This window comes from Diadema antillarum, unplaced genomic scaffold (genome assembly GCF_040938485.1).
Source record: "Diadema antillarum isolate AM-2024a unplaced genomic scaffold, OU_Dant_1.0 seq00000547_RagTag, whole genome shotgun sequence".
Lineage (NCBI taxonomy): Eukaryota > Metazoa > Echinodermata > Echinoidea > Diadematoida > Diadematidae > Diadema > Diadema antillarum.
The window spans coordinates 672,255-697,616 of NW_027271493.1; the positions used below are offsets into that span (position 1 = coordinate 672,255).

The window sequence follows — 25,362 nt, forward strand, 5'->3', positions numbered from 1 at the left end:
AGTGTCCGCGTGAGGAAAGGCGACGCGAAAGATATGTCAGCAATAAACCGGAACACACAGTATTCTTTCCGCGAAACACGCACCGGCTTCCGTGTATAAGTGAAATTTTTCTCACGCTACGTTCCTGTTGTTACCGCTTGAGGTTTTGAGTAATGCACTGCTATCTCTACCTTTTATCTGAATTCACAACAGAATTTAATTGACGTTGACGTCGTGAGATGGGCAGACATCGGTCGTCATGGGGAAACGCTTCTTCTTAGTGAACGTGGTGTCCTTATAATCTAATTAAAACCGACGAGAAGGAGGTCTGAACTTAGGGGACGGAGGATAGAATACATCATGCATGTGGGAGCAGCTCGCAGCAAGAGGCTTGGGTGTGTGCGTCGTTCAATGGATGACACCTGCTAGATGGGGAAACAGCTGATCGGCTACCGAGCGGCCATGGCGCTGCCAGCCAGGCGGAGGAGACGGTGGCCCGGGAACTTCTGCTATCGTGTGCTCCTACTTATACTACTTTGTCTGCAATGCTGTGGGATCACCAGCGGTAAGCCTTGTTCAGTTATCATCATTTTCTTTCACAATATTGATGTCACAGTCATACCTATTACCAGATAGTAAAATGCTCAACTTATTTTGAATGAAGCCCCCACTCTGTTGTCTCCCCATCCTGTAAAAATGAGTGATCATAAATGATGAGCATAAAAAAAAGAAAAACACTGAAAAATTGTTGTGTGATGATAATGATGATGATTATAATGTAGTGGTGGTGTGATGATGGTAAAGATGATTTGTATTGTATTGCTTTGTCATCATCATCATCACCACCACCACCATCATAATCATCACTATCAATCATATCATTATGTCATTTTATATTATCACTGTATCATCTCATTTTTATCCTCATCATCACCCCCATCATTACCATCATCATCATCATCATCATTATACTATAGCCATATCATTACTACCATTATCATATCACCATTATTGTCCATGCCATCATCACTACCAGACCATCATCATCACCATCACCATCACCATCACCATCACCATCACCATCACCATCACCATCACCATCACCATCACCATCACCATCACCATCACCATCACCATCACCATCACCATCACCATCACCATCACCATCATCACCATTATCTATATCGATCATCTTCGTCATCCATGTCTTATCATAATAATTTCCTTATCATTTGTTCTGCAGATTATGGCCTGTCAGACATTTTATGTGTTATAACAGCTTAGTAGCATGTCCAGTATCATATAGCACCGTGTAAATTGTAATGTTATGAAATCAGCTTGAGTTCGGATGAAAATTGTACTGACAGTCACCTCATTTTAACAGAGTATAAGACAGCAGTAAGGAGAAGTAGAAGGAAATAAACAGGATATGAGAGAAATGGAGAGAGAGAGAGAGAGAGAGAGAGAGAGAGATAAAAAGAGAAACTGAACTTTCTAAATATATCATAGGTTGAGAGATGATTTATAGATATAGGGAGAGATAGAGAGCTAGATGATATAAAAGGGAAGATGCAAAGGTGGAGGAGAATTGGTGTAGATGGATGAAAAAATGAAAGCTGTCAAGAATGATGGGAATAAATGAGAATGGAAGGCAGAAAAAATACAACATGGTAGGAGATAAAATAAGATGCATCGTGAACAAAGAGGAAAGATGATGATGGTAACTGATGAGGAATATTTGGAAAACAGGGTGAAGGATGAGAGATGAGATGAAAACGAAATGCTGAGATGAAATATGATAACATGATGGAGGATAAATGAGATGCGTCGTGAACAAAGAGGAAAGATGATGATGTTGATGAGGACAATATGGAAAACAGGGTGAGGGATGAAAGATGAGGAAAAAATGAAATGCTGCGAGATTAAATGTGATACATGGTGGACGATAAATGAGATGCTTCATGAACAAAGAGGAAAGATGATGATGTTGATGAGGACAATATGGAAAACATGGTGAGGGATGAAAGATGAGAAAAAAATGAAATGCTGCGAGATTACATGTGATACATGGTGGACGGTAAATGAAATGCTTCATGAACAAAGAGGAAAGATAGATGTTGATGAGGAACATTTGGAAAATGGGATGATGGATGAAAGACGAGATGAAAATGAAATGCTGCGAAATAGAATATATGAGATACATCGAAAACAAAGAGGATGATGAAGATATGGAAAACAGGGTGAGAGATGAAAGATGAGATGAAACTGAAATACTGCAAAATGAAATATAATACATGATGGAGGACAAATGAGATGCAGCATGAGCAAAATGAAAAGAGATGGTGATGTTGATGAGGAATGGAGAATAGGGAGTGAGTGGATGAATCATGGCATGATACAGAAAAGGAGGATGAAGATCATTTGAGATGAGATGCTAATAATGGCAGAGATGGAATTGATTTGTACTGATGTGGAAAAGGATGTGAGAGGAAGGGGAGATTGGTAATGGGAGGAGGATTAGGATCCTGGAGGAGATTTAGATGAGAAGGGAAAAAGAGAGAAATGGAAGACAATGTGAGTGATGACAGAGATAAAAAGGAAGAGGAAAAAAAAAATGAACATTTGGTGAGAGAAGTGAAAAGAGTTATATAGTGTCTTCATCCAGTCTGCAGAGTCTACATATTATATTCATCTTCTGCCAACATTATCCATGAGAATTTAAGAGCATACATTTGCCTTGAAAGAGAACCTTGTCGATGGTAATTGTGCCCAAGAGATAAAGGTACCAAGGGATAGAACCTTATAGATGTTTTATCAACCAAATCATACAACAAAATGCGGGGATAGAATGTCTCACAGTAAATTCATTTTTATACAGATTTGAATCATGAATTTCTTTAATCAGATTATGATGCAATGCATGGCAGATGTAGAAATATACCAGGGAACAGAGTGTGTCATTCAGAAGAGTTTGACCCGTACCTGTATTAAACTGACAGAGTCAGGGTGATTTACCCCTTTAAGATGAAACAAGGCATGTGTGCAAAGCCACAGTCTGGGGCAGCTGGGCAGCAGCAGCTGTCAGCGCTAAATCCCAATATCGGTGAAAAGTACTGTTGTCTAATACGACCACAGGGGCTGGGCAGGATGAGTCGTCATCAAAGTTGCATGTTTTCCCCCCTGTGCTAAAACAAACACAGACAGAATGCAGTGGCAGCAGCAGGGATATATTTGCTAAATAGAATTCTGTCAATAGAAACCACCCATTTAATCACAGACTGCTTATTACCTTTTCTGATGTCACTGTAAAATGCCATCAGGGCAAGGTGCATTGCAATGAAGACAGTTTGTAAGGGAGTGAAAGTGATTGAATGAAATCAATCATACAAAATACGGTATATTACAGGGTTTGTTTTCGTAGAAAACTTGTGTGTTAAACCTTTACTTTTCCATTTTTTTTTCATAATGATTGTACCACCTTAATCTAGAATGGATTGATTGATCAGTGGTTTGAAAAGTAGATGATGAAGTTACAGTTTTTGAAATGGATAACCTTTAGATGAATAGGAAAACATGTCATTAAAGCATGAAAACAAACACCTGCTGTGTGCAGTCAAATCCAACCTCAGTCCTGGGTAATAACTGAAATGTTAAACATTGTATTGTATTGTAAAGTTTCCATGAATTATTTTGCGTAATTGATAAGACAGAATAATGTAAAGCTTATGACAGTATGTAACTGTAAAAGAAATGATAAAATATGCTTTTACCAAAGACCGTGTGGTCTTTATCAATTTTCAAGGTTAAGAATGTGAGCTGATTATGAGCTTATGAAAAGGAATATCATTTTTGTTCCATTGTATACCTTTTCCTTCAGACCTTATTCTACCAACCTTGTAGTATGTAGTGCAATTTTCAGAGTTCAGAAGTCATACAAGAAAAAAACAAACAAACTATATTTTCCTTAGGAAAATTTCCAGTAACTTGACCATTTACAAGTACAACTTCAGTGTACAGTTGCATGTTATATACTCAAAACACTGGTGTTCCTGTAAAGAAAGAACAATGCTTAGTTTCCACCAGATTGTTACTGGGCAATATGTGGGCTTTCCAAAATAAACTTCAAAAAAAAAAAAAAAAGCTTGAACAAGCATGTTCTCGATCAAATTTTGATGCATCTCATTTTAATTCAAAGTTGTACTATGTACTTAATGAGGATGGTTATTATGTACATCAAATTTCCTCAACAAAGTCAACCAATAATACATACCAAGTAGGCTCATCCATCGTTCCATGGGAGGCCCTATAGTGTCTCTGATACACATATCAGGCTACTATTTTGCTCCCTGTGTTGGCATAGCAACCAACTGAATATGTGCGCAGACCTCTGTTTGTCTTGAATATTTATTCCAAAATGATTTTAGATTGCACAGAGAGTGGCACTTTCAAAGGCTTTATGATGAGATAGTACTTAGCTCTTTTTGTTTTGTTCAATACAAACTTTGCCCAATAAGGTATATACTTGCAATTATACCATTCAATTTTATTTGACATTTGTGCACATTTAGTGAATGATTAAAACATCCCAGTATTCATAGCAAAATTTAGTTACATTTGGCAAAAGAATTTTCAAAATTAGCGATATGATTATTTCATGTATCTATGTGATGCTTTTGAAATATATCATCATTAACTTGCTTGTATTACTAAGGCATCAAATCTGTATTCCATTTATTGCAAAACCAAACTGTGCATGGCTGGTTGCCTTCCTCGTCATATGTTGTGTGTGTGTGTGTGTGTGTGTGTGTGTGCTTGCCTGTGTGTTTGTGTGTGTTCCCATCTTTATTTCTGTCTGTCTTCCCTTTCAACCTTATCTAGCCTGTTGTTTGTCCTTTGCCATTTTCAACACTTATTCATTAAAAAAAACTAAATCATAGTAAACATTAAAGGATAATGTGTATTTATAATGGTATGTTTTCAAAACTGGAAGTATTCAGCATTGGTTATACTATGTTGTGATAAAGAAATGTCCTGATAAAGGATGTTTGTGAATTATTTTGTGACTTTAGAGGGATATTAACAAAGAAATATGATAGAACAAGATACATTGGAAACATACAGGAGATTGATTGTTCATCTAGGCATCGACTAATGACATTCACATACACACATTTCTCATACATCCAATTTTGTTAATTGTAACAATACATCTGTGGGCCTTGAAGGAGTAATGGATATTGGTGTGATAGTGTGATATCTCACAAACATCACTGTTTCATAAGAGCCTCGTCTGCACATGACTATTAATATATATTTCCCGAAGAACATTAATATAATTGTATAGGATGAACAGCCAAAGCAAGCTGGTAATTACGTGACAGCTGTGTATATGTTGGGCTTGCGATGCACATAATTATAATCTCATGTTTGTATCACAACTGCACTGACTGTAAGAGGTGGCCACACTGAACTATCCAAAGAAGATGTGGATGTACCACACGCTAGACATGGAAGTTGCAGTCTCCAAGACACGGGTCTGGAGTTAAGACTAGTCAGGAGAATCTCTTGAAATGCATGCAGCCAATTATATCTCAGCACGAAATGCCTCGCTGCTTTTTGAAGAACTGCAGATGGCAGATTCTGACAAAACTTAAATCATTTACCAGTATGACAATGGATGATGGTCTCAATGGTAAACACATTTATTGCCTTCATTTATCATGCAGTGTATTTCCCTGTCACAGATATAGATAGATAAATGGTATTCTACTGAGATATTTATGTCTCGCAGTCATAAAACTGAATTGCACAAATAATTACATCATAAAAGATGCAAAAGTATGTGGGGAACACACTGGACCAGCTAGATGGAGGTGTTGTAATTCATGTTTCAGCATTACTGCCTGTCATACAAATTTTTGATGATAGCAAATTAGCATCAAAATGTAAAAACAAAACTAAAAAGCAAAACAAGAAGCAAAATGACTAAAACAGGCAATTCCGTGCCATGGGATCATGACAGAATCTTCTGGAAGGTTTCCATCAGCCTCACAGTCACAACCTTTACATTACTCATCTTCTGTCTTCTCCCATACCCCACCCCGTTTCCCCTGGAGGACTGCTTCTGAATTTTTGTCGTTGAATGCAGATCTATTCCAAAACACTGCATCGCTCTGCTAATTGCCGGCGTGATGCTCACGTCGTTGCATATACCACCGCTGACAGTTTCCACGTTGCTCATTTACAACACAATCTGCCTGTTTGATATCCACCAGGGGAATCATTCTCCTCTCACATCTCTCAGAGCAGTAGGCCTCGCATCATTGTTCGGTGTCGCTGATGCGTGGTGAAACAAAAGCATGAGAAAAGCTTCATGCATGTTTTGGTAGATAGCGTTTGCTTCACCCTCTCTAATTGGGCGCATTCTTTGAATTTCCGACCGCGCTGTAATATATTTGTGTCGCCTAGCTGCCAAGCGAAGGTTGCCGATCCTTGAAATACCGACTACATAGGAATGTTGGTAACATCTTAAAGGAGTTAGGTAGATGGCGGAGAAAGGGAAACCATAGAAGGAGGATGAAGAAAGAGAGGAGAAGGAGGAGGAGAAGGAGGAGGAGGAGGAGGAGGAGGAGTAGAGATAAAGGTTGAAAATGTGTCAGGCAGGCATATTGCTTGGACATAATTGAGTATTACAAAAGAGGTCTTTAGTAACAAGTTCTGTAAAATCTATTAGGGGAAAATTGAGCAAAGAAAATGGGATTCCATCGGGAAAATTGAGCCAAGAAAATGGGATACCATCGGGATTCCTATGGAATCCCATTTTCTCTGCTCAATTTTCCACTAATAAATGATATTCATTTCTGGTCAGTTTTTCTGTTTGCACTTGTCCTGTAAAATGTTACAAGTAAAATGAAAGGGGGGGGGGGAGTGACAGATAGGTAGATAAATGAGTCCAGAGATAATGTTCAGTTTTGCTTATTCCACTGTACCAAACACATACTTTTATTTTGCATGACTTTTATGAATTGACCGATTGTGATGAATGTAAAATCAATAACACTCCATACTGTTGCCTCCTGTGATATTATGTGCAGCAAATATTAGTGTTTTTTTTCTCTAATTCTATCATTGGATTCTAGATGATCACCTACACACAAATGGTACCTTTTACAAGTCCCATTTTGTAACATTAGGCTTGCAGTATGTGTCTGTTTATAGAATGTATTTAAGTATGTGAAGAGTTTCAAATAGAAAAGATTATAGGAAGTTGATTTTGACATTGAGAGGCAAAGTGAAATGTGTTGTAGTACCACACCAGAGAATTATAGGAAGATGTAACAATGAAGGAGGCAGTGCAATGGGAGAGGTGGGGCAATGTGGGAAATATCAAGAGTATATGAAATTTGACATTTTTTATGCAATATTCATAAACTGAGAAATCAGGAGTATGATATTCATGAAGTGTCCTTAAACTGAAAAATCAAGTGAATATGAAATATGACATTCATGCAATATTCGCAAACTGAAAAATCCTGGCAGGCTTTTATCAACTAGGAATGCATTTATGCTGGTAAAGGGTATTTAATGATCTTCCCAATATTTACGAAATTAGACAATCTGAATTCCTTTAATGAATGCCCTTGATTCAGTCATACATTGTCACATGTATGCACTCAGAAATGACACTGAAGTGTTTGTTTTAACCTGAAGAAGATATAACACCTTTAAAAATGGTTATTGTATATTTTGTTTTTCATAGTACGTTCATTGTAGTTTTTATGTTGTGTTTTTTCTTTATTGATGTTTGTATCTCCTCTTTGAATGGGTTTGTTTCATCTCTGATTCTATGTTTGTTCTATTTATGTCAAGTGTTTATGCCACTGCCACTCTAAAACAACAAACAAACAAACACACACACAAACAAACAAACAAACAAACAAAAGCCTCTTGGCTGATTGAGAGCTTTTAACCCAGTGGCTAAATAAAACAAACAAATAAACATGAAAGTTATAAAAACTGAAAGAGCAAAACTGTACATTCAGAGAACAAATGTTCATCTACTGTGAGATAAAGAAAAGAAGTGAAGTACACAGATAATACGAACAAGTGAAATGAGAGTCAGCAATTCTGGTTTTTAACGACACATTGAATATTATGTTTCAGGATTGATTTAAATTAGTGTTGCAAATGTTCGAGGATGAACTACACAAAAGAATTGCATTTACTAGAGTAGAATAAATCTTTTGTTGGGTTCATCTGACACACACACACACACACAAGATGCATATTGTAAGGTTTTCAACATGGATCACTAGCCAATGATTAATATAGCAACTGCAATTTTATTTTGTCTCTCTTTATACTGAATTAACATGATTCGTGTGGGATTTGGAGACAGTGCTGTAGAGCGTACTCTTAGCCTCCCTCTTCTACTGCCTCCCACACAGAAATATTCTAGAGAAGCAGTACATCTTGAGTTATGTTCGGTTGCCGTGGCAACCACTTGAATCTAGCAGCGAATTGTATCTCCCTACTTTGTGCCTTATTTTCAGCCCCGAGCTTAAAGAGAGATAGTCACTACACAGTGAGTTCACATGTGGTGCATGTGTTAAGAGAGCACCATGGGTGACTGTGGTACCGTATCTATACAAAATTCTAATACAATGTATATGACTATATTTGAATTGACAGGATGAATAAATCATTTTGATTTTCTCTTACTTAAACATGTAAAGGTAACAATTTAAATGTTTCATTGGGCTCTCAAATTACAACTCATTTGCAAATTGCAACAATAACTTGAGGCAACTGTGACTTAGAGTATAAACTTCTCAATTATGCATTTTTATTGTATTCCTCAATTATGTTGTGTAAATATTACAATGTGAGAAGGTGCATTCATGGTTTTAATTAATATAGACATTTTTCAGGTGGGGACATGTCAAATGATAACAAAAATAAGCCGAACGACTCTTCTTTATTTCCCAATAATTGGTGCACAATTGTATAGTCTTTTTGAAGAGCTGTGTTGAGATGTTACAATGGTTGGATTATTTTTGAGAAATGGATATGTAAATGATGATCGATGCCCTGCTGAAATGTGAAGTACTTGTGTGCAGAGTTGAGAAAAAAATGTAAATGTTTGTCAAAGGCAATTATGATTGCACGTCTGTCAATTACTGTGAAGGCACCTTATTCCACTCACAGATAATATAGCAAAGTCCAATCGACTGTATATGATGGGTTGGTATGGTTGGTGTAATTATTACTATATCTTATCTATAATTTTATCCTAAGCTTAAATGCAATTGGGTAAGGTGTATATGCTGATAAAGATAATTATATTATGGTTGCATTTGTATCATTTTTGTCATTGATCATCTAAAGCTTGTCAGTGCATCCTTTCTTCAAAGGTATCATATGGCCTGGCACAAATATAAATGACACACACACATACACAGACACAGACACAGACACACAGACACACACACACACACACACACACACACACACACATATATATATATATATATATATACACCTATATATATATATATATATATATATATATATATACATTGAGATATTATTATACACAGTATGTATATACATATATATAGATACATATTTGGTTCACAATCTCCGAGTAGTAATTAAGGAAACTCTTTGTAAGACATTGTTTTAAGGAATTTTCACCCTTAGGACTTTGTCATAGTTAAAATTCATTATTTAGGTCTTTCACAGAATTTTTTTAATCCCTAGGCCTACTGTTGTGAACCAATGTCTTCTTCGACTCAGAGGAGAATCCTTTTTGCTGTTTTTCCATACACTGTACATTTAAAAATGATGGCAAACAAAGTTGGAAAGACTATGCATCTGAATGTGCTAATAAAAAAAAATTGTGTCAAATGACATTTTAAAGTGCATGATGTGTCACAAATGTCACAAATGTGAATATGTGGGACTGAACAGATTGCAGTACTCTGCCTTTCAGCTATGGGCATGGAATAATGTTATCTATAGTGGCATCATTTTGTCAAACCTCTAAAAGTGGTTTCTGCACACTGATTTGATAGCCGAGACAATAGATAGGGTCAGTTAACTATCTGATACCATACCTGTTTGTTTTCAGTGTGAAGAATTCTCAAGTATTTTCCATTCAATGCCACAAATATATGGCACTAAATTTGAACTTTGTTAGGAGAGTCCATCGAGTTCATTGACAGCCCCCTAGTAATCGATTATCTCCACTATACACAAACAGGTATAACCAGGAAGCTTGTAATGGTTGCTGAGTGGATGATAACAGACAGCCCACTTACAGAGAAGTCTTAGGGGCTGTGTATGCATGGTCTGTAGTTAGTTAATCTGTAATTTGTCATTGTTGACACTTGACTGTTTTACCACTGTCTGTGTGCGTGCCTAAGAATGGGATTGTGACTCCCCCCCCCCCCACAAATCCTCTGTACATCCTTTGTCGCACGTAGTACAGTTTCTCACTCGCCAACCCCTTCTGCTGTTGTCCAATCCTTTAGCCACTTGTACTGCATATCTATAGTGACTTTCATAGATCTTTCATATGGAAACACGCTCACTTGATATTATAATTAAATAGTATTTGTAGATGTGACCTAGGATATTAAAGGGATAGTACAGTATTGGTGGAGATGAGAATTGGGCTTTCAACTCTTTCAACTTTTTGCGAGATAACAAGAAAACACTCATGAAATAGTACAGAGTATACCATTTTAAGAGGAATTCAAAGTTTATTTGATGAAATTTGGGTTTGGAATGACAGAAACATCCAAAAACAAAGCAAAACAAAGCGATTGTAATAAAGTATGGGTCCCACACTTATCAGAATTGCTCTGTTTTGCATATCTCAGCCAATTCAAAACCAATTTTCATCAAATAAACGTTGAATTCCTCATGGAATTACATGCTCTTTCATATTTCATAAGAGCTTTCTCATTATCTCACCAAAAAATGTTAGACACCGAAAATTAGGTCTCAACCACGAACGATCCCTTTAATCCTTTTCTGCGGTTTACTGGTGAAACTTGATTGCTTAGGCCTATTAGTACAGTGGTTGCTAACTCTTTTTGTGTCAGTGACTTTTGACAGTAAATACAGTGTGATGGGGCTTTATGTGACATTACGTACACTCAAAGCCCACAAAAGGTTAATCAACCTGGGCCCCACTTTTTGTGCACTATACAAAGGAATGCATAAAGTGTCATCACTTTGGGCCCCATTTTTTAACCCGGAAGTACGTAAGTGGCATTGAAATTCAATTCAATTCAATTCAAAGTTGAATTGAAGCATGGTTAGAAAAGAAATAGAAAAAAAGAAATAGAAGAAAAGAAATAGAAGAAACCCGGAAGAGTGAAAGGAGTGATTTTTTTTTTTGTTTTGCTTGTCAGCTGAAGGACCCAGAAGTGGAGTGGGAGAGATGAACTGAAGACCCCTCTTTCTTTTGGTATTTGATTGATAGCTCATGAAACCCGGAAGTGGGTCACCCACTTTTGAAAACACTCCTCCAGCCCTGCTACAGTATGTACTCTACATGATTGTCAGAGGAATATTTGATATTTCCCTTGCCTTTTTGTACCTGTAGCTTTTGGGCTTAATGTCACTCTACTTCCTGACCCTGAATTTTGGAATGTATAGAATATTAAAATTGCTTAACAAAATCTCCTTCATTGTGTGCCCTCAACGCAAAGACGATGCAATCATTGCACATAAATGCACTCTCACCCAAGTGAAGTGGCTGAAGTGGCAAGTGATGTGTTCATTATTTGACCTCACTCTGCATAAAAACTGTCAATCAGTCGGCGACAGCGTGTTTTACCACAGTGCTGTAAAACATCTTCTTGTGTATGCTGGTTCTCAAATTAATATAAGGCACTACGAGTTCAGTCACACAGATTGTGCAATTTCAGTATCATCCACGAGTATCATTCTTAAATTCTTAAATCAAATCTTTTCTGTTAAATTCTTTAAACTATGCTTATTTTTTCAGAACAAATGTCGGCTGCACAAAAACTTAGAGTAATCATTCTCCCTGTTGAGACTTGCTCTTCTTTCGTTGCTTACTGATTTCGTCTCTTTGTCCAGAGTCTATGATTCATGTTGACAAGGAAGCCATGTTTACCTTGGCACCTTTGTGACATTGCTGATTTTGCAAATATAATATCAGTCGACTGTCAATTTGTGAAAATGAAATCATTGCAAAAATATCCATGACATATTCAGTAATAATATATTCACGAGGTTTCTGCAAGCAGGAAGAGTGATTTGTTTTTGTATGTGTGTGTGCGTGTATTTTGCAACATATCTATGAAATTTTGGCTACAAGGTAGCCAATGTGTGGTCTTCCTTTGACATTTCCACTTACCATACTTATATATTTGAGTCCCAGAACTCCTTGATATGTTGCATATTCATTTCTCTTTTTCAGTGTATTCTGTGAAGAGGACAGGATGATGTGAATTATGAGAGGGTATTATGTGTCTCCACTAAATCATATAAGAATCCTGCATTTTTATGTTTTTGTCTCTATCTCATTGTTCAAAAAATCTTCACAGGAGACGGGAGTAGCAGCCTGCTTTCTATAACAGAAGAATTGATCAGTGTAAGTTTCCATGATGCAGTTGTTCAAGAAACTACTTATTTATTTCTATTTTTTTTCAAATACATACTACTGTGCCATAATCATGTAAGAAGCAAAAAAAAAGTGTGCACATTTTGGTGGGATTATCAACACCTTCTGTTTTGATCACTCTGATAAAAGAAACATATACCATCAATTATACAATATTGAAGCAGTCAATAACCTGTGGAAACAAAACAAGTGAAAGCAGTACTTTTGATGATAACAAACTTTATTGTCATTATCTTGGTCCATAGTTCTATGCAGCATTTTATGATACAATAATGACAATATTTGGATTCAGTAAACCTACATTACACCAAAAGAAAAAAATGAGAGTTCTCATGCAGAAGGGAGTCTTGTGCTTTAACTTTTAATAGCAAATATCACCCTGTTATTTTGAAGATTGTATGCAACTGCCAATATACCACTGCTGATTCTGATTTACAGTTGCCATCTTAGAAAGACAGAGGAATATATTTGATAAAGATAATACAGTACATTACTGTTGCTTATCTGTGACATGAAAAGTATAATTATGGTTTGCTTCTATGCCTTCTTTTCCTTGTCTTTTATGTTTGTAGAGTGTGACTCCAGCTCTGCAAGCATTGCATTCCACCACTGAACCCTTGGGTGCATTCCCACTGAGCGAGATCCTCGCAACAAGCACTGTAGCCTTCACCGAACAGTTACCCACATCATCAGTGCTTACTGATGAAATGAGCAACAGTGTAAACATATCTCCGTCCAATCAACTAACACCTGTTGCTTTCTCGACTGCCCTACGTGAAGCACCTATCAGTCCATCAACGTGGAGCTTCCAAGAACTGCTGGAACCTAGCTCTGTAATACTTGCTACTTCAACCATATCATATGACACACCTTTGAGGCAACTTGCATCAACCATATCATATGACACACCTTTGGCAACATCATGGAGCATGTATGAATTTGGAACCAAGTTCTTTAACACTTTCTACTCACTTTTTGCAAGTACACCAAGTGCTGCAGGAGATGGTAGCACGGTTGTTGCAACAATATTTTCCTCTGTCGTGGACACAAGAGAAGTTCTGTATAGCAGCAGTGATAATTTGCTCTCGAGTTTAGAGTCACCAACTACTCCACTGCAAGGCTCTAGTGAAATAACGAGCACTCTGTCAAGAGCTTTACTTGAGACTCCTGGCTTGCAAACTGAGTTTAGTACTGTGTTCAGCACTGTAGATGTTACGACGCCAGGACAAGAGACCACTGTCTTTGAAACAGTCTCAAGTACACCTGACATTCCAGGTAGTGTCTCCACTGCCTTGTTCAGTGACATGGATCCCTCATCAAAAGTTATGGAATCTGAGTCGTCACTACTGTCACAATCCTATGATGAGTCTGTGATAGTTACAAGTACTGTCTTCCTTTCCAATGTGCAGTCACCATCAGCAAGTGAACAAAGATATTCCTCAGTGATACAGAGTGAAGAGTCCTACTCTCCAAATTTGCCAGTATTCCCAACATCTCTATTCTTGAGGGAAACATCCACTGTCTATGCAAGTCAAACATCGAGTGTCAAGACGTCTCCTGGTCTTTCCAGAGCAGAACTTTCTAGCATTTTTGAGTCTGTCAAATTTTCAACAGATGTCTTGACGACCACACAATTATCAGATGAGATGTTGCTTCCAGCATCACTTTTATCAGAACCTCACACACCAACATCTGCTGTTCCTCCTGGAATCTTACCGAGCACATTAATGGAAACCACACAAGTGGAAACATCCGTCATGTTTCAGACAGTGACTCTCACAAGTGCAACTGTAGGGATAAGCATGACATCAGGAGAGTTTGAGGTGAGCACAGTAAGTCCTGTCACCTCCTTAGAGTCATCAGTACCTCTCTGCACCTGTGTAAGTGCTCCACCCTCTCTTCCAGGAGGCCTGTGTTCAAGCCTTCGATGTGACCCTGTGGTGCCATCAACAGCAATGCAACCCAGCACTCCTTACGATTTTATCACTTCAACTTTGTTTGAAACATTGCCTCTCAGCAGTAATAGTATTCCCATTGAGGCAAGTCCTACAGTGATTCCTACACCTTCAACAGAGGATGGCATTGTCAGTGAAACTGAGTATTTAAGTGGCTACATCACTTTAAGCAGTTTGTCCACCCCTGATATTTCAAGAACAGAAACCGAATATGAAACAGAGAGTGTTACGACATACATTTATCAAACAGTCCCTGTCACATACCAGTCAGAAATGTCAACGGAAATGCCTGTCTATCCTTCGAACATCGTTCCTACAATCACTTCAGTTTCTAGTGAGGAGTTACAAAACACAGTTGTTCCACTTACATCTCAATTTCCTATCAGCCTTGCAACATCAACAGATGGAAGTGTCAGTATATTCACACAGACGATGGAGCTATTCCCAAGTGAAGCTTCTACTCTGATTCTGTACTCCACAGAAGAGTATTCCATAAGTGAAACCATGCAACTACCAAGTAGTGCTTTCACTTCTATCACACGTCAGCCAACTCTACATATGCCGGAAATTTCAACAATCATATCTTCAGATGCCAATGAGCTTGGAACAGTCCTTTTAACTGTAACTGAAGATCTTGTCAGCAGTCTTGATGTAACAGTCGAGTCTGACAAATATCAGACTGTAACCGCCAGCTCATTCTTCCCTCAAACAATCTCTTCCATTGTCGGGCCACGGTTTTCTGGAGAGGTGTCCATGTTTCCATCAAGTATTTTTCCTGTATTTCCAATAGTTTCGACAGAAGAATTCATGATCACAGATACCTTTACTCTGCTGACTAATCCAGGACCAGTCACCCCTTCATTAACAGATGGATTTATTGGAACAAAATCAACAGACCTTCTTCCAAGTGATGTGTCTGTAGTTACTGAGGTGTTGACAGAAGAATACATCATTACTGAGACAGTGCACTTGACCAGCGGTGAGTACACTCCTGTGATGAGAAGCAGCACATCCATGCCTGGCACATCCTTCCTCCCTTCTGACATATTAAGATCTACTGATGATACCATTGTAGGTTCAACAGTACTCCCATCACTGACTGCAAGTGGATACACTCCTCGTAGTCCAACAGGTTCTTCCGATGTGTATGACACACTAACTCTGAGCACATATGTCATTGAAACTATCCTTGACACTTACGAACTACTGCCCTCGCAGACATTGCCGATGGTGCCATTGTCTGATAGCCCTGTTGCATCTGCATTTACTACCAAAGAATACACAGTGACTCAGTCAGGTCTTCCATCAAGTGACTTGTACCTCAGCAATCCTGCAAGTAGTCAAGTATATCTAACTCCAACTGCATACATAACAGATGTTCTCACGCCGAGCCCATGGACTGTTTTTGCTTCATCGTTGCCATCCTCTTTTCCAGAAGATACGGGAAGTACTGTTCTCGTGTCTCTCTCATCTTTCCTGTATGAAACAGTGATATCAAGCATATTTTTGGATGAAACGGCCAGTGTCACATACCAACCTCCAAAATCCCAGCAATCGACTCCTGACATGTTGCCACCTGTTACAACAGATGCAAGATCCTTTTCAACTGTGATGTTGCCTCTGCCTTCGTCTGAAAGAATGACAGTATTTGAAACTCTTACTCAGACACACACTTCTTATCCACCAGTCACATACTACACTCAGTCACTGCCCTTGAGTTCTCAAGAGGAATCTTTGAAGACCTCTTCTATTGTCACAACATCAGCAAAAGAAGGATACATTAGTGCCAGTCTGTCTAAGGAACTTGGAACTTCCACATCAGATGTGTTTGATATAATCACAACTGAGGTATATGAGTATGTGTCGACAGTTTACTATTCAAGTGATGTTGTAAGAGTTTCATCTGCATTTGGTCCATCAAGTGCAATGTTTGAGCCACCAGGATCATCTGTTTCACCCTCAGACCGCCTTACTTCTGCAATGTTGTCGAGCGAAATTTTGTATCCATCAGAAAGTACACCACCTGTCTTTTCACCAATCATGACACCGGTGCTTGACTCAACACTTCTGCTTCCTAGAAGTGATGAGTTCAGCTTCCAGACCACCACAATCACAGAGACACTCTTTGACAGCTCTGTAGTCACTCCACCATTACCCGACACCAGCACTATGCCCAAAAGCCTTGCTATCAGCATGCCACTGCTTTCTTCTGGAGATATTGGGTCGATGAGACCCTCGACAATGTTTGTTGATTCTGCCATTCTTAGTAACATTTTTGATTCTACAGTTAGTGCTGTTGAATCCAGTCTTTACAGCAATGCAACATATACCAGCTCTGTGTTTGCCACTGTTGTGCTATCCCAGGGATCGACCACCTCATTTACAAGCTCTGAAGTTTATCCCATCTTTCTTAGTACCCAAGATGCCTTACTCCCATCAGCTCTGCAACCTACTCCACTGGTAATGACAACTCAACCTTTACCCACATATTCAGACGTGACTGTGGTGGAACCTTCAACAATCTCGCTGTACTCCATAATAGATATCTTGAGTTCTTCCAACATACCGAGATCCTCAGTGTCACAATCAGGACTGTACACTTCAGACTCGCTTGTAGGTGGGTCAGGGGTATCATCAACCGTACCTGAGTCCACCAACATTCTTTACCAATCTTCAATTGAGACCATACTGAACACCCTTGTCACAGACAGCTCACAGCTGTTACCATTGCGTACTTCAGGTGTGTTGCCTTCAATAGTGCCAGAGTCTTCATTGACCTTCACTGTCACAATGGCAGTGTCAGAAGGTGTGCTGAGCTCAGCTGCAATTCCCACAGAATTCATGATGTCATCAGAGGTTTCATATGTCTCAAGAGTGCAACAGTCTGTTTATAACACAGAGGCCATCACATCAACACAACTGATCTTTGATTCAGTGAGTAGACTGGAAAGTACTGTTTCATCAACCATACTTGATAGAACTGCAACACCTTATTCAAAGATGGTTGATTCTACTGCTGTAAGTCCCTCTCTGGAACTGATGTCACCAGAGAGTACCATCCAGGGACCTACCAGTTTTGTTACCAAGGATCTTGAAACAGACATCTTTTCTTCTGTATCACTGCCAATAATGCAGACATTGGTGTCCCTGCCTAGATCGGAAGAGTCACTTGTAACGAGTGAATCACCGGTGATGCCTACTAGCTCCACCGTAGCATCAACCTTGGTGTCAACCACAGATTTTGCAAGTGACCTTTTGTCGGAGTCTACTGCCATTTTGATTTTGCCTTCATCCCCTTCCCTGAGAACTGAGACTCTTCTGAGCCATGTAGTAACAGATATGCCCATTTTGTTGACAAGTGTTGCTTACACACCATCATCAAGAACACCTCCCTTAATGTCTTTGCCAGTTACTAGTTCCATGCCTCCCTCAGACTCCCTAGGACCTGCAGAGAGTTCAGCTTCTGGTCTGATACCTGATTCATCTTCATTGGAAGTGTCCGTGGACCAAACTTTTACCCCATCTCTACTTGACAGTCTCTCTAAGCAATTGCAACAAACATCCGGAATCTTGCCCTCAACTCTTTCGCCACCCAGTACAGAACTCCCCCCACTAACATCATCCTTTGCTGCAGTCACGGCAAGTTCTCTCCCAACACTTCCACCTGTTACCACGGCAACAGCAGAGCCCATCCATGTGCCACTTGAATTTCAATTGATCATGAACATTAATGTGGATGTCTCTGAAGATGTTAGTGACCCAGTATTTTTACAAACCATCTCCAATGGCCTTGAGGTACTGTTCATTGACGGTCTGGAGAACACAGCGAACAGAAAGAGGAGAGAAATTCAGCCTTTCTCTGGAAAGATCAGAGGTAACCTTGAGTGGATTTTCAGAGGAAAGGAAAATATGAACCTCTGGTCGATGAAGTCAGAAAAGACATATGTCTTCAAGAGGGATGGAGAAACTGTGAGTCATGAACGTCAGAGGAGAGATGCACTGGATCCATCTGAGGAGTATGAAGTGCCTGTAAGTGTTTCCCCTGTTTTGGGTGTCACATTTTCCACATATAGCAAAGCAAAACAAGACACCCCCCCCCCACTTCAAAAAAAAAAATCCACACAGACATTAATATACGCAGGGAGTTATATTTCCTGCACTAAAAGAACAAAGCAGAAGGATCATTTTATACAGTGCTGCAACACACACAAAAAAGGCATGGAATATTCATAGTAAAAAGTTATTTCAAAAAGATTAATTATAAATCAAATATTATTAGCTTTTTAATATGCAACTCAACAAAAATACAATTGCTGCTGCACTTTATACTGGCATATACTATATCTGCTGTCATTTCAATATTGCTCCTACTATCTCTACTTCTGTATATAAGTCCATATTTGCCAAATGGAGATATTTGCGATTAAAGTTCAAGAAAAATAAAGAGAATAATAAGAAAAATTTTGCTTCTTTTGACCATAATTTCAAAATGTACCTTTATTATGTAGTGACCAATATATCATTTAAAAGGTATTATTTTGTACTTTATGACAGAGACCGTACTTCAAAATCTTCAAAAATGAACTTATCGGTTTTTGCAAACAAACTCTTCATATATTGTATATATATATATATATATATATATATATATGAAGAGTTTGTTTGCAAAAACCGATAAGTCCATATTTGTCAAATGGAGATATTTGCGATTAAAGGTCAAGAAAAATAAAGAGAATAATAAGAATATTTTTGCTTCTTTTGACCATAACTTCAAATATGTACCTTTATATGTAGTGACCAATATATCATTAAGTAAAAGGTATTATTTTGTACTTTATGACAGAGACCGTACTTCAAAATCTTCAAAAATGGACTTATCGGTTTTTGCAAACAAGCTCCTCATATATATATATATACATATTATACATATAGTACCATTAGAGAATATCATAATCATCAATGTCTTCAACAGTTTTGTAGTAGTTCTTGTATTACTGCATTGACTACAGATATGTCTATCACATTTTTATCAAAAATCACTCATTTCTGTTAAGATAGTATTTAATACTTGATCCCCAGGAAATTTACGCAAATGCTCCTTGGTGGTATAAGACAGAGTTTGATGATTATGATCCTTGTAAATAGTTTATTTGATGGTCTGTTACAAGTTCATTTCGTTTAATCTGAATTGTTTCCTGTATATAATTGTTACTGTTCATCATGGCTCTTTAAGATACTGAATTCCACGAGGCCTTTGAGCGATGACATGGCAGTTGTCATAGTTTTCTACGTCCTGGAGAACGAAACCCTCGTCGCTGCGACAGAGGCTGACGCTGTGTATGACACTCTCACTATTGGAGCCATGAGTGCAGAACTTGGGTATGAAGTGAGTACAAACAGACATCTTGAGTTCCATCTTCAGTATTTTTGTTACCAGTCAATTCCTAGCATCAATATCAAAGTGGCATTCTTGATGATTTGTATAATTTCACATCATGTAGTACATAAATCGTTGGTGCAATGCATAGATTTGTGGATTTCATTGTGGTCCTAAAGCAGATTTAAACCAATACTCTGAAAGCCCCAAGAAGTATTATACTGAAGATGAATGATGACATATAATGTATGTGGCTCGACATATTCCTGTAATTTAGCAATTTAATTACATTACAATACTACTTTGCTCAACAACTTCACTTGCATAGAATTTATGCAAAATTATTGCTTTCTTTTGTTCTTCTTCCAAGAGCACCTAAGCATGCATTCATCGTGGTTTGTAATATTTTTGAAAACATCTTTATCCCTCATCGCAATCACTTTAATTTCTGAAACTCTGTACCCAGTAAAACCAATTTATATATGTTCAAATGCTGAAGTCTGAAAAATCATCTGAGTCTTTAATTTTTTTTTCGTCCAGTGATTTTTAAAGGGATGGTACAGTATTAGTGGAGATGAGAATTGGACTTTTTTTTTGCGAGATATCAAGAAAACATTTATGATAAAGAACAGAACATACCATTTTAAGAGGAATTCAAAGTTTTTTGAAGAAAATCGGGTTTGGAATGACTGGAACATCTTAAAATAAAGTAAAACAAGCAATCGTAGTAAAGGTCCCACACTTAATTAGAATCGTCTTTTTGGGATATCTCAGCAAATATACGTTGAATTCCTCATAGAATTACATGCTCTTTCATATTTGTTTCTCATTATTTCATCAAAAAATGTTAGAAACCTGAAATTAGGTCTCAACCAAAATGATATGACCCCTTTAATATTTCATAAAGTAGGAAAAGCAAAGCTTCTTTGAGTGCTGTTATTTTTCATAGACTATTCTTTCAGTGACAGGATTACCAAAAGCCTGTTAAACCCTTTGATTGATATGTGATCCTTGAATTGCCAACATACTTTACAAGATTGATTCTCAAAGTGAAATTTGATATGAATTAATTTGCCTCATCATAGTATGCTGAAAATCTCAAGTGACAATTGATAATAAGTGGAAGCTGTAATCAAGAGGAGGTTGACATGCCTTTGTGACCCACAAAATGTAACAGATAATATATGCCTTTTCTTCCTCAGGTCTTGTAATCTGTTGAAGCACATTCATAGTAATTTTAATGCCTTTTCTATTATTGTTTGATGCCTATTGCACTTTTAAAATCCTTGTTTTGCCCATGACAATGTTTTGCATAGAAATGGTAACTACAACACAGATATATGTGCCTCCTCCTTTGTAATGGTAATGATAGGTGGTATTTTTATATCACCTTGTCCACTGGATACAAAGTAATATGAGATGTCATCCCTGGCCATCATTGGAGATAATGTAATTATGTAGATTACTAGTCAGTAGCAGTATGAGTCCAATTCATACATAGGAATTTCAGAATAGACAGGTCTTCAAATTTTGTTTTAAAAGTGATCCTGTGTTGGTGATGACTTTCGAAGAGGATGGAGCCTATTCGATTATGAATTTGTTGATATCATCGAAAGTCACAGTGCATTGTAAAAACTGCGGTAAATTACTTTTATTCCTCTCATAATAATTGGATAAAGGATTATGTTTGTGTATTATTGCATACATTCTTTCACACCTAGGTAATTGGTAGACCCCGCCCAATAATTCCAACCTCTCCAACACCCCGGATTATCTCTCCACCCTCCCACCCACTACCCGGATTATCTCTCCACCCTCCCACCCACTACACCGGATTATCCCTTCCCCATCCCGCCAGCCGCTGAATCCAACTGGCTTCAGCTCACTATGGTGGTCAATGCCTCTGTCAATGAGTCCGACGTCGACTTTCAACGAGATCTGCGCAACAACCTCGAATTCCTCTACATCAACGGAAGCGCGGAACTTGAAAATACATCAGGGAGGAGGAGGAGGAGGAGTGGGGTGGAATTTGGTGATGAGGATGCAGATGGAGGCTCGGAGGAAGGGAGGAATGGAGGTTCAATCAGAAACAGGAGAGCTGCAGACCCGAGCACAGAGCATGAAGTTGCTGTGAGTTATTTTAACCCGTTGATGACGGGTCCTGTGTATACTCGGGCAGGTGTCTATGGGAAGTGCGTGTTGTAGCAAAATCAGTCTGTCCTCAGTGGGTTAAACTGCTGTAATATTCCTAATATTGTGTGTGTGTGTGTGTGTGTGTGTGTGTGTTTGTATGTGTGTGTATGTCTGTGTATGTGTGTCCATGAATCTGTTTTGTCAGGCAAGAGTGTCTGTGTGCCAGTGAGTGTTTACAATCATTCTACAGTCTATGCTTCAGTGTATTAGGCAACACATAATTTGGCTCTACGCAGTTTATTTTGAACATTTATTAATTATGCATTTATAAGAGAAAACTACATAAAAAAATTCAAAGAGTTTCATCACAAAGCTAGTTAACTCTATCCTTGTTAAGTTGAGATATTTGTGATTATAGCAGCCAAGAAAACAAAGAAAATGCTAAGAAAACGCGTCATATCTTTAATTATAACTTCAAGAATGTGTTTTGCTTGTATGCTACAAGAGAGGTATCACTGGAAAGGATTATCTAATTGCTCTACCTGCTGATGAAATTACAAGTACTTTAACCTGTTGAGGATGAACTGATTTTGCTACAACACGCATTTCCCACAGACACCTGCCCGAGTATACTCGGGACTTGCCCAGAACGGGTTAAAGTGTTTTAACATGGCACCTTATATTTTTGTAATGAAACCCTTCACTTGTATTTCCTTATTCAACACTGCACACTGGCACTGGTCCGACAGTCCCTGACCAGTAAAAATCACTGTCAGACCAGTAAAAAATGGAATAAGTGGGTACCTACTGGTCTGACAGAAAGGACGAAGCAGTAGAAAAAAAAGGGTTATGAGTGAGCAGTCCTGCCTTATTGCCAAATGGCCATCATTAGGATAGGGTGGAATATAATGGAGATAAAGGAGCATATCAGCCCAGCAAACTTTCAACCAGTCTACCTTTATTTACTATATTGTTATTCTAACATAGTTTGAGCATCATATATGACATGCCAAAATATAGAATTTAGTGATATTTGTGACAAACCTTTGTGACCTCTGAAGTACCAATCAAGTTCTTCTTTTGACATTTCCATCGTCAACTTTGGAATTCTATGCATGAACGTTCTTATGATTGTTTATCTCTGTATGTATTTGGTACTCACTTTATTATTATAATTCATTTGATGTAACTTTGATATGTCCTAAACTGTGTGCTAGCAGATACAGACATAATGATGTTGAGTCATTAATTCCAGAATGTTGCATGCCATACACTTGTCATGGTACTTGGAGCACTGGGAGTCAGAATATTTCAACAAATTGGCCGTGAAAGATGTTATATTCTCATGTGACTACAAATTGTGTACATGGAATGTAGTAGACTGTTTTCTACTTGAACTGATGGTCATGAGATATTATAATCTGAATAATTCCCTTTGAGGTGTATATAAAATCTGTTGAAAATTCATATGTCAAAAATTCAACATGTGTTTCCAATTACCCGTAATGATTTCTCTTTTTTCTTTCCTCTTCTCATGGTCCCACTTATTGCTTCTCTCGTCTTGTGGTCCCATATAGTTACAAATGGTGAATCGTGATGAGGTGGATAATGTCAATGCTGTGTTCTACGTTGTTACCGAGGGTGTTGTAGTGCCTGGAGAGACTGCATTACCTCCTTACGAATCCTTCACCCTAGATGAATTAGAGGAGGTGCTTGGATATGCGGTAGGTTTACCTCATCTCCTTTGTAACTTAAGCTTCTCTAAATGGGGCTCTGCTTGGTTCTGTGCAAGGTCAATAGGGCTGTCAGATTTCGGTAGGGAATGGTTTAAGTTTGTCAGTTGTGAACCCTAGCTATCACACATTCTTTGTGATCCTCCTTCTGAGTTGGAATGTCTGTTTACTAAGAAAAACATAAGTACTTAAATGGTTTCTATCAATTTGTGTATCTAGATCTATCTGCCTGATTATTCATCCGTTTATACATTTACACATTTACAATCTAATAATTTTTGTTACTAATTTTCTAATTATCCATTCTGTTTGTTTATCTCTTCCTTCTTATCTATCGACAATCTATGCATCGTATGTATACATGTATAAATATATGTGTATATGTATGTATGTATATGTATTTATCTTTTTCTAATTCTCTCAGTCGATGTATCTAATCCATTATTTTTTTCCAATATCTGTCTATCTACCCATCTATTTGCATATCTACAAACTTTGTATATGATTAACTATCAATCTATTGATCTATCAATCTCTTCCATTATTTTTCCTAAAATCTGTGTGATTTCTCCATCAATCTATGTTGATTTTCTATGTGTCTATCATATTCAGCCTGTAGAATATCAAGTTTCTTTGTGCTGTATGTTCCCTTTAGCATTCTCATATACATGTACTCATGTGTAGTACCTCCCTGTATTTTACTTATACTGAAACAATTATCTTTCTTTTTTGATGTCGCTAAAATATAGGTGCATTTTCGACAAACATCTATTATTTTGTACGTGCGTATGGAAATAAACACCTCACCCCAGACTGTATTTATTAAGCTGTATATTTTTTTTTCAGGTTAAAAATGGTAATCTCTACCTGTAATTACCATATATATAAATGTGTTACAGACAGTTAATCAATACCAGGTATGTAACAAACTCCATTGTGTTCAGTTTGTTTCATGTTTGTACGTGCAAATGGAAATAAATGTGAAATGAAATGTGAATCTTGCTCCACTGTGCAGGTGTTGATACCGGGTGTTACTCTCTACCTCACCCCAGCTGATACCGGCTGGGAGTGGTGGTGGTATTTCCTCATTGTGGTCCTGTCCCTCTTCCTTCTCATCATTCTCCTCCTCTGCTTCTACCAGTTCATCTGGAAGGGTTGGAAGGCAAAAGACACACCCATCAAGCCAGTGGTAAGACACACTTACTCCCTCTTCCGTTCATTGCCAGGGATACTGAAATGTATACTTTTTTATATCTGCATAGATGAACTTCCCATATTGTAGCAAATCATTGACGAACTTAAGTTGTGTGTGATGATATATCGCAGGGCCCGCCATTAGCAATGACCTGAATTCTATTTCAGGCCACCAAATTTGGAAAAAAGGCTGTCTTGTGGTGACCTAGCTGATTGAGCAATTGAATATCAAAATGGATTGCTATGTTTCCTATTATTTTGGGGCACAACATTTCTTTTTTGGGGGGCACCAAAATTTCAGATTTAAAGATTTCAGGCCACCGGAGA

General features: G+C 37.9%; 1 protein-coding gene and 1 long non-coding RNA gene across 2 annotated transcripts in view; both read left to right on the forward strand.

Annotated features, from left to right (window-relative positions):
- The first annotated feature begins 461 nt into the window (after positions 1-461).
- LOC139734798 (uncharacterized) lies at positions 462-13,512 on the forward strand. The gene is made up of 3 exons (XR_011711181.1): positions 462-544; positions 12,567-12,613; positions 13,216-13,512. It is a non-coding gene; the product is annotated as an uncharacterized lncRNA (long non-coding RNA).
- A 60-nt stretch (positions 13,513-13,572) lies between these two features.
- The window catches only part of LOC139734806 (uncharacterized), a 37,298-nt gene continuing 25,508 nt past the window's right edge, over positions 13,573-25,362 (forward strand). The window contains exons 1-6 of the mRNA XM_071645592.1: positions 13,573-18,627; positions 19,832-19,984; positions 21,697-21,728; positions 21,793-22,105; positions 23,686-23,832; positions 24,857-25,027. Coding sequence (XP_071501693.1) covers positions 13,573-18,627; positions 19,832-19,984; positions 21,697-21,728; positions 21,793-22,105; positions 23,686-23,832; positions 24,857-25,027 — 5,871 coding nt within the window. The remainder of the gene's footprint in view (positions 18,628-19,831; positions 19,985-21,696; positions 21,729-21,792; positions 22,106-23,685; positions 23,833-24,856; positions 25,028-25,362) is intronic.